Source organism: Polyodon spathula, chromosome 37 (assembly GCF_017654505.1).
Source record: "Polyodon spathula isolate WHYD16114869_AA chromosome 37, ASM1765450v1, whole genome shotgun sequence".
Taxonomy (NCBI): domain Eukaryota; kingdom Metazoa; phylum Chordata; class Actinopteri; order Acipenseriformes; family Polyodontidae; genus Polyodon; species Polyodon spathula.
The window spans coordinates 1,804,101-1,820,291 of NC_054570.1; the positions used below are offsets into that span (position 1 = coordinate 1,804,101).

Sequence of the window (16,191 nt, forward strand, 5' to 3'; positions counted from 1 at the left end):
AGCGTGTAAAGAAGCGGTCGGCTGACAGCACACGCTTCGGAGGACAGCGCAGGGGTGGTAATTGGATATTCTAAATTGGGAGAAAATATAAAAAATAATTGGCAACTGCTAAAAAATGCTTCTCGCTATTGTTGTTGTTGTTGTTGTTATTAAGAATAGCTGTCAGGATGTAAGATGGTGCAGTGTCAGCCCCCCTGCCCTGTATGTGTGTATATGTGGCTGGGTTTCATTGAAACCAGGGAGATCGTTTTACTAACTAAACCATCGCCCATGTTTCTTTTTAACTAGACTGAAAGTCTGGACGCATGTACTAGAATAAACAACAAAGGAACAAGATCCACAAAGTGCATCTAACCAGGTCTTCCCTGCAAACAACCCCACCATAAACCTGCCCCCCCTAAAACCCCCCCCCCCCCCCCGCAACATTCTGCCGGGGGATGGGCTCCGTTCTTTATGTAGTCGTTATCTAGAGTGAAATTTGTAACTGTGGTCACCTCTTACATCCACTAGAGGGCAGAGTGTTGCAGGGGGGCAGGTTACCAGTTAAACTCTGGTGTACTTGGAAGGAAGACATGCTTGACATGCTGTACATGGGCACAGGATATGATGACTGAAATGTACAGAAACATGTTTCTTAGTCTGGGTTAAAAAATGAATGTTTTTATTTAATTATGTATGTAATTTATTTATTTAATGTATTTGTTATTTGAACAAACAGAAATCATGTAAGGGGGATGGTACTGTAAGTTTCAATGTGAAATGTTGTTATGCTTGGTTTTAAAAAACAAAATTTAAATAGAAAAGTGCTACCAGAGGAACAGCACATTAATAAAGCTTAATGACAAATTTGCAGGAAAAAAGTGCAAATTAAATTGTAAAAAAAAAATCTGAATGATCATTTTAAATTCAAAAGAAAAATCTCAGATATTTAAAATATTGTCCGTGGGCTAAAGCCTCCTTCCCTCTTAACTTAATTTTTAATACCAAAAGAATGCGCCAGCCCAAGACAAACACATAAACCAATGTCTTCTTCAATTAGTAAGCGAGTGTCACAGGATGCTGCATTGCTGTCTGGAATTCAGTCTAAACCAACGTGTGTGACACGACAAAGGGTTTTGAGGTCTGTTTCCCTCCCTCCCTCTTTGATTTTGTTTCTCTCTTTCTGTCCCTCTGCTTGTGTGATTAAGACTATCCCATCTCTTCCCTTCCTTGTAGTAGCAGGTTTAGCCGATCAGTGTATTTATCTTTAAAAAACAAAAAAAAACAAAAAAAAAACTGCTTGTTCATTGTATAGTGTCGTTCTTTTAAAAAGTCATTTTTGTAACTGAGTGTGTTTCATTCATCCAAATAAAATTAAAAAAAAGACTGTACAGATAACATTTCTTCTTGCTTCCTTCTTTGTCTCAGTGATTTTCCATGGAAATGCAGACAGACTGACAGTGGCACTAGAATGGGGATGTTTCTGTGTTATTCTGAGAGGCAACGTGGCACGAGTACAGGGCAGCTACAATGGGGTGAGGCTGGTAGAATGGGACCGCAGTGTGCTAACTATACCCTTCCCAAACGATCTTCAGTGGCAGTGCAGGCAGACAGACAGAGTGGCACAAGATGCAGGAAGGGTAAAACAAGTTTTTATTTGTATTACTTGAAGTGATGGAAGAAAACAAACACAGCACCCTCTCTGTTAAACATGTTTTATTGTTATTTCAGTATTACAGTAAGAAATATTGCACATGAACAACAAGTTTCATTCAGTCGCTGGTACTTTATTATATATATATATATATAATACAAACGAATATAATCATGAACCCAGGAAGCAAGTTCCAGAACCACCATCCATAACTGTAGAACACTCCGCTGAACTCAAAGCATTACAAACCCCGTGACAAGAATTTCCACTGCGAGCCTTAATAGAAACACTGAAACAAACGCAGTCAATTGAATGAGAGGCATCAACGAGAAGGCTTTCTCAGCATCAGTGTCGATCAGGAGTCTTCTTCAATGCCTTCAATTTGAGTTCTGGTCGAAACGCTTGGCATTGAATTTGTTATTATTTTTTGGGATTTCTAGTCACAGGAATTATTTATTTATTTATTTATTTTTTTACACACGTTTTTATGTACTGGATTTCTTTTTTTCGGCATTTATTTATATATAATAAAAAAAGTTTTCACTAGTATTACAATAACTAGTAGCTGGCTTCATCTATTATTAGTATGTTTGTGATTATTAGTAGTAGTCTTTTTAGTTTGGCTGCGGGTAAGTAGAATATTTTAATAAAGTGCTAGTGGAGTGTCTGTCACCTTACAACAGTAATAATAATAATAATAATAATAATAATAATAATAATAATATAATAATATGTGCCTGTTCAGGTTTGTCAGGGGTAAGTATAATATTTAAAGGGCTGGGGGTGTAGCTCATCTTTTACAACTCTGCCAGTCTAGAAATGTAGGGCAGGCGTGGCTGCAGAGTTCAGAGTTTATCAGGCGATTCGAATGGAATGAATAAATACAGACACCAAAAAAATAAAATAAAATAAACTGAAATGGTTGCAGGTAACAAAGAACAGGCTGTAGGAGGAGTTTTCATTTTATTTATTTTGTTTTCCAAAAAATCTATAAAATAAAATTTGATATTTGTGAAACTGTTCTTCAAGAGCCCAGAGCAGTTTCAGGAATATCAAACTTGACTTTCATCATAAAAAAACAAAACAAAAACACAACCTTCCCACCTTCATGCTGAAGTGACTTTCAGAAAATATTTAAGTTGTTTTTTTTTTTGTTTTTTTTATATATACAGATATTTAGATATATAGTTATATAGCACAGTCAAATCAATTCCTTACTTCGTGTGTCTTCAAAATTAATGGTAACGGACATTATTCTTATTATTATGCTTTTTATTAATAATTACAATATTCTTTTCTACTTGAGAACACTTTTCATAAAAAAAAAAAAAAAAAAAAAACACACAATTACAATTTGAATGAGTATGACATTATTAGCGGTGGGTGCAAACTAACAGCCAGATCAGCACAAATTAAACAGAATAAAATACAGTAAATCTGTCTTCAGCACTTTCTTACCCGTGCTCAGCTGGGTGGACCCAGAGGTCTGTGTACTAACGGGGTGGAACAAGGCACTGAATCACAACACCAGCGACGGGGCTCCTTGTATGATGCATAAGAATGAAATGATGGAGCGTGCTGTTAAAAGACAAATGAAATGAGTGCATTCACAGCAACTAGAAAACAAACCCTGATATTTGGTGCTCCACAGCGAGCCGGATTGTGCTTTTGGTCTCACGTCACGGTGCAAATGAGAGGTTAGGACTCGGCCCATCGTTACACCCCTATTTTAGAAGATATATATCCTTCAGTAACAATTTGAATTCTTTTTTTTTTTTTTTTTTTTAAAAACAGTTTGCGTGAACTCTGTGGGTTAAAAAAATTGCCCCGCCTAAACTTAAAAAAAAAAAAAAATTATGCATTATAAAATAGATATAGATAGAAACTTAACATGGTACAATTAAACACACAGCACCTGAAGGGGGTTTTATATATATGACACACACACACACACAGGGTCACTGCAGCGCTGCAAGCTCAGCTGATGGTTTGTGTTCATGTTCTAAATAATGTCATTTCTTGTTAGTCATTGTGTACATTCATTAAAGCGCGCTCTCTGGAAGTGACAGTCCTGCACCCACTGTACAGTAACAATATAACACTGAAACAGGGAGCTTGTGTTTGCGTGCAAGGACTTGATCCTTTTCCTTTCAAAAACAACAAAGTGCAACAATTAAAAAAAAAAAAAAGTAAAAAGAACAATAATATTAATCATTATATACGCGGTTTAAAAAAAGAAAAACAAGTTCTTGTTCTGTATTAAATGTTTCATTAAAATTGTCCCATTGTTTTTCCTTTCTTCCTCCTGGTGCAATCGTCTGCCTGTGACTGTGTTTTTCTTTCTTTGTTGAATTCTAGTCCATGCAGGACTCGTTTTTCTCCCTCCCCTCAGTACACAGACAGAATAGCCCATTCCCCAGCTCTTGTGCGTTCCAGCCATGTTGCAGCCATTGTTCATCCGAACCAATCAGAATACGGCTTTAGCCACTGCAGCCAACCAGTCGTCCCTTACATGAAAATAAAATGTCCTTCCCAGCCCGTGAGGGAGGAGTTCCGATTGTGCAGCAGGTTTACACTCCAGCCAAAGCAAGGAAATAAATTCCTGCTGCCAATCAAAGCGTCCGTTTTCTCACTGCTTTCCTCTGCAGCCTAATCGAGCTCCGAGGTCGGGCCACTGTTACAATCCAGCCAGTGGCAGGTGAAGGAGGTACAGCTCCTCACCCACTTGCATCCATGTGAGCCAACCAGAGGAAGGAGTCAAAGAAGCTAGCGTTTATAGGTTTCCCCCACCTCTCCACACAAACTGAAATGCAAGCTAGACATTATACAGCAAAAGAATACTCTCAGAATCCCAAAATAATCGAGAGAGAGAGAGAGAGAGAGCTCTGGTATTAAACAATGACCTGGTTGATGGTTTTAGCAAACGTAAATAAGAAACAAAACATTATTTGTTTTCAGTATAACGAAAGTTTTGGGAATGAAGGGGTTAAGATAGCAAGACAAAGACGTTTCCTTGTCTGCTCTCATACAGGGATCGGTACACAAGCGAGTATGTGCGTGTGTGTGTTTGCAGGTACGTGGAGAGGGGGGTTAGTCTTTCCCAACCAAGTCAAAAACACTGCTTCATTCCTTCCTTCTCTTCCTACAGCAACTGGCCTTCATTCCATCCATCCATCACTCTGGTCTCCTTTCCTTCATCTCAACTCCTGGGAGGAGGATGCTGCTGCCGCTGCCCCCTGTGGTTGCTGTGGGGAAGTGCAGCCCGTCTCCCCCGCTCCCCCCTGGGTCTCCCCTGCTTCCTGTGTGGCGTGACTCTCCGCGGGCCCCTGTGTCTGTGTTTGGCTGGGGCCAGGGTTGGGGTTGGGGGTGCTGGGTGCGCTCATGTCCTGGGACCCCAGCCCCGCTCCCAGGCTCACCAGCTCTGAGGGGTTGGCGGTCTGCATAATCTTCTGCCGCACCTCCCTGATCTTCAGCTGCAGACACACCTTCGTAGGGAAGATATCAGAGTAGCGAGCCTGGAAGGCAGCTGTGGCCTGGGCTGAGAGAGAGAGAAGAGGGGGGGGGGATTAGTGACCTGCAAACTGCAGACTGAAGCTAGCAGAGAAGTCAAACTGGAAGCACGACTCTGTATCAGACACTTAGGCAAGTGATTGAATTAGATAGATTTCATTCTCCACTGTACAAAAATACAACAAAAACAGGAGAGACAGAGAGGGCTGTATATGCACAGTTGTTTACCTGAAGGGAAGAAGCCATGCTCCTGGAAGAGCTGCATGACGAGGGCTCTGCGCTGGTCCAGGGTTCGACGCAGGGAGGAGTATGGCACCTTGTCAAACTCCAGCTCCCCCAGGACATCCTCAGAGTCCGTGCCTGAGGGGGAGGGGAGACAGGTGGTCACTGCTGGCTCTGGTGTGTGTGTGTGGTGGGGGTGTCAGTAGTGTGTGTCAGTGTGTGCGCGCAGGGGGAGTGGTTACCTGGCCGGTCGAAGGTGAAGATATCTCCCTCACACTTGGCTGCGCTCTTGGGGGTGCTCGGCTCAGAGCTGCAGCTGGATCGGCGGCGCATCTTCCGCTTCGGAGAGACGGGATCCTCCGTGGAAGAGTCCAGATCTGAGGGAAGAAGAGATTTAATACAGTTTCCTCGCTCATACACACACCCAGCTTTACCGGCGGAGTTCTTGTGGTAGCTCAAGCTATCAGTCTAGCACGTTCACACACTCTCTCCCTCACCGGTGGAGTTCTTGTGCTAGTTCAAGCTGTCAGTCTAGCATGTTCACACACTCAGACACTTTCTCCCTCTCCCTCCCTCCCTCCCTCCCTCCCTCACCAGTGGAGTTCTTGCGTTTCTTGCGATAGCTGCCCAGGATGGCTCGAGGAGAGGTGGCGAGAGACTGCAGGGTGGGGGAGGGGAGCACCTCCTCCGGCTTGAACTCGGGGAGCTCGGCGAAGCGCTCCTCGAAATACACGTCCGACAGGACCCTGCGGGGGGAGTGTCTTAATCACGCTCAAATTCAAATAAACGTTACACAGGACATAATCATTTACAATCAACAAGAACAAACACAGACTACAGATTCCACAGCAACAGCACAAAGTGCAGCATCTCTACCTTCCTCCCTCTCTATCCTTTTATCTCCATCCCTCTCTCCACTCACTTGTCCACAGAGTCGAATGTCTTCTTGAGGGGCGGTGGCCTCACTTTCACCTTCTTGGCAGGAGGGGGGTCACTCAGGGGGGGCAGTTTGGGGGTCTCTGCTCCCCCCACTGCGGAGACAGAGCCAGAAGAGGAAGAGGAGGAGGGGCAGGGAGAGGAGGGAGGGGCTGCCTCAGGAACAGAGCCTCTCCATACACCCTACATGGAGGAGGGGAATGACAATAATGATTAAATGCAATTTAAATAGGGATTCTTCACATCATTCATGTTTTTTAAACATACAATCTCTTTGTTAGTATCCTGTCTAGTTGGTGAGCATGGTGGCAAACAATGATACACAGCTGCTGTGTCAATCACATTACACACTCCCTCCGCTTCACAGCCCTCTGTTAAAAACATGGATTTTTTAAACTGGATTTATTTTCATTTGTATATTAGTATTTAGCATTTAATAAGTAAAGCAACAAAACCTAATGAAACCACGTCTCTAAACACTGGCACAAAAACCATACCCTAGCATTCAAATCTGCTCTGTATCCCTTAAGGTACCCGCCCCCTCACCTGCTGCTGTGTCGCCCCCTCTTTGCCCCGGCAGGTTCCGCTTATTGCCCCTGCAGAGGTCCCAGCAGCTGCTATCTGCCCCTCGGGGCCGGTGCTGTTGCCCCGCTCCTCTCTCTCCGCGGCAGGGTCCCACTCCTTGTGCAGTTTGGGGGGGTACCTGTCCTGGTTTTGTGGCTCCCCGCTGTTGTCAGGGGGGCTGGCAGTAGTGGCGCCCCCACCTCGAGACGACCCCCCCCCCCCGCTCTCCAGACTGCCCACCGGGATGGAGGCCAGCGTGGCTTTCACTCTCTGGGGGGGCCTGGGGGCCGAGGACATGCCCCCTGAGTAGCAAGAAGAAGAAATATATATACATGAATACATTATTATTATTAATTTATTTTTCGGTTTTACAAAAAAGCATAAGTATCGTATGATGTATCTATTGTATATTGATAAACACCTCCTGGTGCCACTCTGTTTGGACCAGATTGGATTTGTTATTTAATAAGCTTTACCACACCTGTCTGTGCTTTACAATGCTTCCCTATGCTTTACCAGACCTGTCTGTGCTTTACAATGCTTCCCTATGCTTTACCAGACCTCTCTGTGCTTTACAATGCTTCCCTATGCTTTACCAGACCTCTCTGTGTTTTACAATGCTTACCAGACGGACTGCGTATGATAGCAGTCCAGTCCATACCTGTCAGTGTCAGGGTGTTGCTGCTTGACATTCCTGCTTGCTGTAGTGACACTGCAGAGCCACTAGAGGTCCCCAGAAGGGCAGTGCAGTTGGTTGGCTTGTGTGTCTGCGCAACTTTCGGCAGGATCTGTGCCTGTGAGTGCGGCGCAGGGGAGGACACCCTGTAGACCACGTTCTGCGGCACAGGAACCACACCCCCTGCAACCCCCGCCCCAGGAGAAGGATAGATGGCCGTCAGCACCTGCCCCGCCACACCGGGACCGTGAGGAATGGGGGGCACCTGGGGGCAGCTGGGAGACTGGCCTGGGGCAAGGACAGGGGTCTGACCTGGAAAAAGGGGGGAGAGAAAGAGATAATAAAATAATCTTATGAAAATATTTACATATATAAAGAGTGCAGTTCGTTTGGCACCATTACAAAGAATGATTGCAAACATCCTGAAAAGATACAGGGAACGTGAGGGTGAGCTCTGATAAATAAGAAGGGAGACGCAGGGAATGCTGATAAATAACAAGGGAGATGCAGGTGGAGTTTCTTGGAGCTGCTGCTCAAGTCAGTAATGTGCACAGAGGGTCTTGCGGTCTTACCTGCAAGGAGAGGCTGTACCACAGTCTGACCAGAGGGGGCGATGGCAGCAGTGAGGCCCAGACCTCCCTGGGGGGAGGAGACATAGGCAGGGCCAGGGGAGGGGCCAGTCTGGGGGGAGGAGCCTGTCGTCGACTGCACATAGGTGATCCTGAGGGAGAAAGATTAATCGGTTATTGATCGGCATAGATTTTATTTTGCAATACTCGATTAAACATTGTGTTTTTCTTTACCGTGTGGCAGCAGAGGGCAGGAGAACCTTCTGGGGCTGGGAGGAGCCTGGTGACATCACTGCAGCGGTCGTCATGGAGACGGGGAAGGGGCTCCCAGCATGTATTGCTCCTGCGGGGGCCAGCTGCGATTGGACAACCGGCACCTGAGTGATCTGAATGATCTGAGAGCAAAACACACAACCAGGAAACAGCAATCAACACAACAATACACAACCTGAAATCAACAGCCTCACTACAAAACTCACTCCCGCTCACTCACCTTGCTGGCTGGCTGGGCCCCATTCTGGATCGGCACAGAGATGGGCGGGGCCACGAGGGGGAGGGGCTGAGGCTGCACAGTCGCCAGAGGAACCAGTATCTTGCCCTGGGCCTGGACTATCGAGCCAGAGAGACAGGGCTGGTGCAGAACTGGGGAGATGGACTGAGCTGAGAGACAGAGAGAGAGTCTGGGCATTACAGTGAAAAATGGCGTCTGCCAAATAAATTAATAATAAGAAAACGACAACGACTAAACAGGGAGAGAGAGGATTCAAGCACCGCTGCACCCCCTCAATCCTTCGTCTCCCTCCCAACTCTCCCACTCAGTATGTATCTCAGTAATTCCCCTCCTGCCTCCCCTACCCCTCCCAGTGCCTCTCCCTCTTAGTATGTATCTCACCTCTGCTCCCTGGCGAGTTGCAGGCTGCAAGATTCTGCTGCTGTGGGGGCGTGGCTCCCGTCACCACGCCAACCGCCTTCCCATTGGCTGCCTGGCTGGGCCCTGGGGGCGGGGCCGGCAGGGTGAAGTGGATGCTGGCTGGCTGCTGCTGCTGCTGCTGCTGCTGGGGGGGGTGGTGGTGAGTGGGAGGGAGCTGCTGGGAGGGGTGGGGTAAGCCAGCCTTACCGGCCCCTCCCATGGCAACCGCCCCTGGGGACAGGGTGGGCAGGATGTACTGCACCTGCGTTACCCCTTTAGGGCCACAGGAGGGCGCCGCCGCAGACAAAAACTGAGCTGGGGACTGGATGAGGCCCAGACTGCTGCCTTTCCCAGCGGCCAGCCCCGTGCTGTTATTAACAGCGCAGCCGGAGCTGTGGTAACTCTGAGGCTGCTGATGGGGACCGATGAGATGCACAGCCGTGCCCTGGGGGGGTCCCCCGAAACCATGCTGGGGGCCCCCAATCCCAATCGCACCCCCCCCACCCACCACCAGGCTGGTCAGCACGCCCCCTCCCCCAGCCACGGAGAAAGCAGCGTGAGGAGAAGAGCAGGATGACGAAGGAGAGGAAGTGGTAGCGAAGGAGAAGGGAGGGGTCGATGAGGTGTACCTGGGCAGTAGCCCCGCAGAGGTGGGGCCGATCACAATCTGCTGTGTGGGCTGTGTGGCCCCCAGCACCGCTGGCGGTCTCTTCTCTGCGTACACGACAGACACAGCCCCTCCGCCCGGCACCCCCTGCTGGTTGAAGACCCTCCCTGACAACTGCAGCTCGGCCGGGGGGCAGGGCAGGCTGGCCGGCTTGCTGGCGATGGGGACGGGGGTGCTGCTCACGGGCTTCACAACGCTGGTCACCACCGTGGAGGCCATCCTGACAGAGAGGCAGTGCTGCTGGGAGAGCGGCAGGACGGGGAGAGGGCTTGGGGAGTAAACACGCCCCACCCCTACCCCTCCGGGGGACTGGGGGAAAACCAGTGCGGGCAGCATGCTCACTGTGCTGGCAATGACTGACTGGGGCTGGGGCTGGGAGGAAGGGCTGGGGGAGGGGGAAGCTGTCAAGCTGTTGGGTGTGTGAGCAGGGGGGTAGGAGGGCTCTGCCGAGGACGTCTCCCCGAGCTGCTGCTGCTGCTGCTGCTGCTGATCCCCTCGCTTCCTCTTGAGCCCATCGCCACTGCTGCTGCTACTATTATTATTATTGGTATTATTATTATTGTTATTATAGTTGTTGTTGGTATTGCTGCTGCTGCTCGGGCGCTTGCCTGTTGCTGTCGATGATGGTGAATTGGGTTGCCCTCCTCCTGTCGATTTACACGCTCCCCCCATTCCAGACTGGTAACTGGTGGTAAACGAGGTGCAGTGGGACGGGGAGCTGTTGCTGGGAGCGCTGTGGTGCTGGTGTTGCTGGGAGCTGGGACTGGGAGGCTGTGGGAGGTTCTGATTCCTGTGCTGCTGCTGCTGCTGTTGCTGGGAGGATGTAATTTCTCCGTGCACAGGAAGTAGCTGTTTGCTGTTAGCGTTGTTTTCGGCCTTGGAGTGAGAGTGGGGGTGTGAGAAGGGGTGAGCGAGGGAGTGAGAGTGAGGGGAGGAGCGGATCACCGGGGCAAACACTCTCTGTGGAGAGGAGAAGGAGGAATATTGTAAACATCAATTCACATCATTTAACTGTTAGCTTTAAAATAAATGAAGCTGTGAGAGACAGACAGATACACATGCGCTCATATAGACAGACTTACAAAGACAGAGACACACACAGACACTGAAACACACACGCAGAGACAGAGAGTCAGAGACAGAGACAGATACACACACACACACACACACACACAGCCCCTGACTCGCTCACACTCACCTTGTGCTCTCCCTCTTCCCCCTCGCTCTCACTGTCCGTCACTCTCTCTTTACACTTGAGATCGATGGTGCCGGCCGGGTAGGAGTCCTCTGAAACAGAGACACACTTAGTGACTCACCCCGACACACTCAGAGACTCACCCCAACACACTCACCCGACACCCTTACACACGCCTCTCCCTCACCGATGACATCATCGTCCCCCTCCTCCTCACAGATCACCATCCTCTCCTCGTCGCTGGTCATCTCCTCGCTGGCGGCGCGCTGGGAGCGCGAGAATGAGCGCCGCGGGGCTGAGAACTTCATACCGGAGTACTGAGAGCCAGAGACACACATCTACACAGAGGAGAGAGGAAGTGTGAGAGCGAGAGGAGAGCGGGGACACATCCACACACAGAGGAAATGTGTGTATAAGAGAGAAAGTGTAAGAGAGAGGTGTACCTGTGTCAGCTCTGTCAGTGCCTGCGTGTTCCTCTCTCCTCTCTCCAGGCTGTGCACTCCACTGTGTGAGAATGCTCGGGGGCGTGTCAGCTGGGTCGGAGGCCCCTCCCCTGCCTGCCGCTCAGCCACACCCACTCCACTGGGCCCTGCCTTCAGCTCTGCCCCCAGGGCGGCAGCCTGTGAAACAGCCAGGGGCTCTGAGGGAGGAAGAGAGAGAGGGAGAAGGAAAGTGAAGTTATTTTTTTTGTTCATTGAAACTCCTGCCTCACTAACTTACTGTCAGGTATGCTAATCCCTCCCCTTCCGTCTCTCCTCTCCTCCCACTCACCCCCTTCTCTACTCTCCCTCCCTCCACAAACACCTCTGCAGTGACCTCTCTCTCTCTCTCTCTCTCTCTCTCTCTCTCTCTCTCTCTCTCTCTCTCTCTCTCTCTCTCTCTCTCTCTCTCTCTCCTCCCCTCCTCTGTCACCTCCAGTCTCTGACATGCTCCTCTCTCTCATCTCTTTGGGCACGCCCCCAGCTCCACTCAGCACTGTCTTCACATCAGAGCTTGATTTCTTGCGGTCCTTGTTGCACCACTTCCAGTCAGGGTGTGCCTTGAAGTGAGCCTCCTTTACCTGCAGGGGGCAGCAAAGCAACGTGGCTCAGCACTCAACATTACTACCATTGCTGGGTTTAACTGTTTCAGAGGTGTGTGTGTGCGCGTGTGTACGTGTGTGAGTTTGTTTCTGGCTCCCTTTCTCAGGTGAGTGTGTTTCTAATCTCAGGTGAATGTGTTTCTGGCTCCCCGTCTCAGGTGAGTGTGTTTCTGGTCTCAGGTGAATGTGTTTCTGGCTCCCTGTCTCAGGTGAGTGTGGCTCCCCGTCTCAGGTGAGTGTGTTTCTGGCTCTCAGGTGAATGTGTTTCTGGCTCCCCGTCTCAGGTGAATGTGTTTCTGGCTCCCTGTCTCAGGTGAATGTGTTTCTGGCTCCCTGTCTCAGGTGAATGTGTTTCTGGCTCCTTGTCTCAGGTGAGTGTGTTTCTGGTCTCAGGTGAATGTGTTTCTGGCTCCCCGTCTCAGGTGAGTGTGTTTCTGGTCTCAGGTGAGTGTGTTTCTGGTCTCAGGTGAATGTATTTCTGGCTCCCCGTCTCAGGTGAGTGTGTTTCTGGTCTCAGGTGAATGTGTTTCTGGCTCCCCGTCTCAGGTGAGTGTGTTTCTGGCTCCCTGTCTCAGGTGAATGTGTTTCTGGCTCCCCGTCTCAGGTGAGTGTGTTTCTGGTCTCAGGTGAGTGGTGAGTGTGTTTCTGGCTCCCCGTCTCAGGTGAGTGTGTTTCTGGTCTCAGGTGAGTGTGTTTCTGGTCTCAGGTGAATGTGTTTCTGGCTCCCCGTCTCAGGTGAGTGTGTTTCTGGTCTCAGGTGAATGTGTTTCTGGCTCCCCGTCTCAGGTGAGTGTGTTTCTGGTCTCAGGTGAGTGTGTTTCTGGCTCCCCGTCTCAGGTGAGTGTGTTTCTGGTCTCAGGTGAGTGTGTTTCTGGTCTCAGGTGAGTGTGTTTCTGGTCTCAGGTGAGTGTGTTTCTGGCTCCCTGTCTCAGGTGAGGGTGTTTCTGGTTACCTGGAAGGCGAGGTCATGGTATTTCTGCTTCTCCTTGGGCCCCAGTGCGTACCACCACTCCCCCAGGATCTTGCTGACGGTGCGGTTGTCCTGGTTGGGGTGGCGTTGGTGCACCAGGGCACGATGCCGCTTGCTGAAGATCATGAAGGCGTTCATCGGCCGCCGGATGTGATCCTTCTCCCTCTGAGAGGGACAAGAGGAGTGAGAGAGTGAGTGAGAGAGTGAGTGAGAGAGTGAGTGAGAGAGTGAGTGAGAGAGTGAGTGAGTGAGAGAGTGAGTGAGAGAGTGAGTGAGAGGAGGACGGGCAGAACAAAGAAAAGCAAAACCCATACGCAAGGACTTTCCCTTCCCTTCCTCTCCTCACCTTGCCCGGGCTCCTGCCATCCTTGTCGCAGTCCCTGTCCTTGGGCAGGGCGCTGAGGGACTGGGTCCTCCTCTTCACCGGGGGCACAGATAGGGGTATCTCGGGCATCACGCTGGAGAAGAACCTAACAGCAAGAAACAAATCAACCAACAACTCACCCACTGTGTGTGTCTCAGTTGTATGCATCAGTGTCTGTGTATTTCACTGTGTATAGATCAGTGTCTATGTGTATAGATCAGTGTCTGTGTATTTCACTGTGTATAGATCAGTGTCTGTGTATTTCACTGTGTACAGATCAGTGTCTGTGTGTTTCTGTGTGTATAGATCATTGTCTGTGTATTTCACTGTGTATAGATCAGTGTCTGTGTATTTCACTGTGTACAGATCAGTGTCTGTGTGTATAGATCAGTGTCTGTGTATTTCACTGTGTATAGATCAGTGTCTGTGTGTATAGATCAGTGTCTGTGTATTTCACTGTGTATAGATCAGTGTCTGTGTGTATAGATCAGTGTCTGTGTATTTCACTGTGTATAGATCAGTGTCTGTGTGTATAGATCAGTGTCTGTGTATTTCACTGTGTACAGATCAGTGTCTGTGTGTATAGATCAGTGTCTGTGTATTTCACTGTGTATAGATCAGTGTCTGTGTATTTCACTGTGTATATACTCACGGGTCGTCTGCATCGCTCTCAGTTTCACTGTCCCCCCCTGCTGCCCCCCCGTCTCTGGCAGGGGGGGTCTGCTCCTCTCGAGGCGGGGCCTCACTGGGGCTTGTACTGGAAGGGGGGCGCTTCTCAGGGTCCCCTCCCAGACTGGGAGCAGTGGTAGTGCTGGGCTCTGGGACTGGGACCACACAGGATTGGGGAGGATCTGAGAGAGAGAGCGAGAGAGTGAGAGCGAGAGGGGGTTATTTAGAAAGGAACACTTTATACCATATACATTTTTCTAATATTAAAATTTATTTTCTGTTTTTAATGTCCTACATTAGGTGTGTTCTGTAGGATCACTCACCTTTATTCTGACTGGGTGGGGGAGGTTGATTGACAACCTGCTGCCCCTCTGAGGACTGGACAGAGGACTCAGATTGGCTGGGAGCCAGGAAGGGCACCAATGAGTGCCAATGAAAGACCGGGACCGAGCGCGGCTCGACATTGGTCCAAACTGCAGTGAAACAGAATTTAAAAAAATACACACAGGTCACAAACACACGTTGAGAAAAAGAGGGTTGCTTGAAGTTAGTATGTGTTGTGCATCTCTCATTATAAGAGATGTCATCTCGTGCAGTTTGTCTGCTTGACTCTGTCTCTTCTAGTTTCTATAACACTGATGAAGGCACTGGAGCCCAAACGCTGGTCTGCTTGACTCGGTCTCTTCTAGTTTCAATAACAATGATGAAGGCACTAGAGCCCAAACGCTGGTCTGCTTGACTCGGTCTCTTACTGCTTATGTCTACTTAAATCACCCAGTTGTGACAGCACACAATATTAGTTCCCTTTTCACAGCAAGGGAAATGGGAACTGACAGAAATGAAACTGTTTCAGAACCAAATTAATGCTGAATCTCCTTATACATGATATACAGCACTAGACCCTGATATTGATACAATACAGCCGTCTAAAATGTCTTTACAATATACAGCACTAGACTGTGATATTGATGAGACACAGCCCTCTGAAATGTCTTTATAATATATAGCACTAGACCCTGATATTGATGAGATCCAGCCCTCTGAAATGTCTTTATAATATACAGCACTAGACCCTGATATTGATGAGATCCAGCCCTCTGAAATGTCTTTATAATATACAGCACTAGACCCTGATATTGATGAGATCCAGCCCTCTGAAATGTCTTTATAATATACAGCACTAGACCCTGATATTGATGAGATCCAGCCCTCTGAAATGTCTTTATAATATACAGCACTAGACCCTGATATTGATGAGACACAGCCCTCTGAAATGTCTTTATAATATATAGCACTAGACCCTGATATTGATGAGATCCAGCCCTCTGAAATGTCTTTATAATATACAGCACTAGACCCTGATATTGATGAGATCCAGCCCTCTGAAATGTCTTTATAATATACAGCACTAGTCCCTAATATTGATGAGACACAGCCCTCTAAAATGTCTTTGTATCAAATGGCTTGTATCAGATCGAAATGACATCAGATTAAGATGAGCTTTTTCAGTTTCACTATTATTTCTAAATCTAGCCCAGGGTGTTGCGTGGCATTCTGGTGGGCATCTCTGCTTCTGCTGTACAGCACCTGACACTACATACATTTCGAAGACTGGCTTAACTTATCTTGAGTTGCGACAGAATATTATTCAGCAAAATGAGGAGGAACTTGTAAAGACTTAGAAATTACACAATTCAGCTCATCGGGCAGCGGGCAGCCTAGCCGACTAGACAGACTGGATGCTCCCTCCCTCACCCCCCAAGAGAAGGGGTGCTCCCTTCATTCCAGGGCAGGCTTGAGGCACAGAGACTGAACTGCTCCCTCCCTCACTCCCTAAGAGAAAGGGTGCTCCCTCCATTCCAGGGCAGGCTTGAGACACAGAGACTGAATTACTCCCTACCTCCCTCACCCCCCTAAGAGAAAGGGTGCTCCCTCCATTCCAGGGCAGGCTTGAGACACAGAGACTGAACTGCTCCCTACCTCACTCCCTAAGAGAAAGGGTGCTCCCTCCATTCCAGGGCAGGCTTGAGACACAGAGACTGAACTGCTCCCTACCTCCCTCACCCCCCTAAGAGAAAGGGTGCTCCCTCCAGTCCAGGGCAGGCTTGAGGCACAGAGACTGAACTGCTCCCTCCCTCACCCCCCTAAGAGAAAGGGTGCTCCCTCCAGTCCAGGGCAGGCTTGAGGCACAGAGACTGAACTGCTCCCTCCCTCACCCCCCTAAG

The 16,191-nt window shown here is 48.8% G+C and overlaps 1 protein-coding gene across 2 annotated transcripts in view; it reads right to left on the reverse strand.

The window, feature by feature from the left end:
- Window positions 1-3,856: 3,856 nt before the first annotated feature.
- The window catches only part of LOC121304194 (protein capicua homolog), a 33,379-nt gene continuing 21,044 nt past the window's right edge, over window positions 3,857-16,191 (reverse strand). For both annotated transcript variants that reach the window (XM_041235164.1, XM_041235163.1), the window contains 19 exons: window positions 14,290-14,439; window positions 13,950-14,148; window positions 13,280-13,403; window positions 12,916-13,098; window positions 11,795-11,942; window positions 11,326-11,522; window positions 11,070-11,220; window positions 10,886-10,974; window positions 9,003-10,647; window positions 8,604-8,770; window positions 8,345-8,505; window positions 8,114-8,262; window positions 7,527-7,853; window positions 6,848-7,167; window positions 6,288-6,484; window positions 5,960-6,111; window positions 5,608-5,742; window positions 5,372-5,503; window positions 3,857-5,171 (listed from right to left, as the gene is read on the reverse strand). In XM_041235164.1, coding sequence (XP_041091098.1) covers window positions 4,828-5,171; window positions 5,372-5,503; window positions 5,608-5,742; window positions 5,960-6,111; window positions 6,288-6,484; window positions 6,848-7,167; window positions 7,527-7,853; window positions 8,114-8,262; window positions 8,345-8,505; window positions 8,604-8,770; window positions 9,003-10,647; window positions 10,886-10,974; window positions 11,070-11,220; window positions 11,326-11,522; window positions 11,795-11,942; window positions 12,916-13,098; window positions 13,280-13,403; window positions 13,950-14,148; window positions 14,290-14,439 — 4,970 coding nt within the window. In that variant the 3' untranslated portion in view covers window positions 3,857-4,827. The remainder of the gene's footprint in view (window positions 5,172-5,371; window positions 5,504-5,607; window positions 5,743-5,959; window positions 6,112-6,287; window positions 6,485-6,847; window positions 7,168-7,526; window positions 7,854-8,113; window positions 8,263-8,344; window positions 8,506-8,603; window positions 8,771-9,002; window positions 10,648-10,885; window positions 10,975-11,069; window positions 11,221-11,325; window positions 11,523-11,794; window positions 11,943-12,915; window positions 13,099-13,279; window positions 13,404-13,949; window positions 14,149-14,289; window positions 14,440-16,191) is intronic.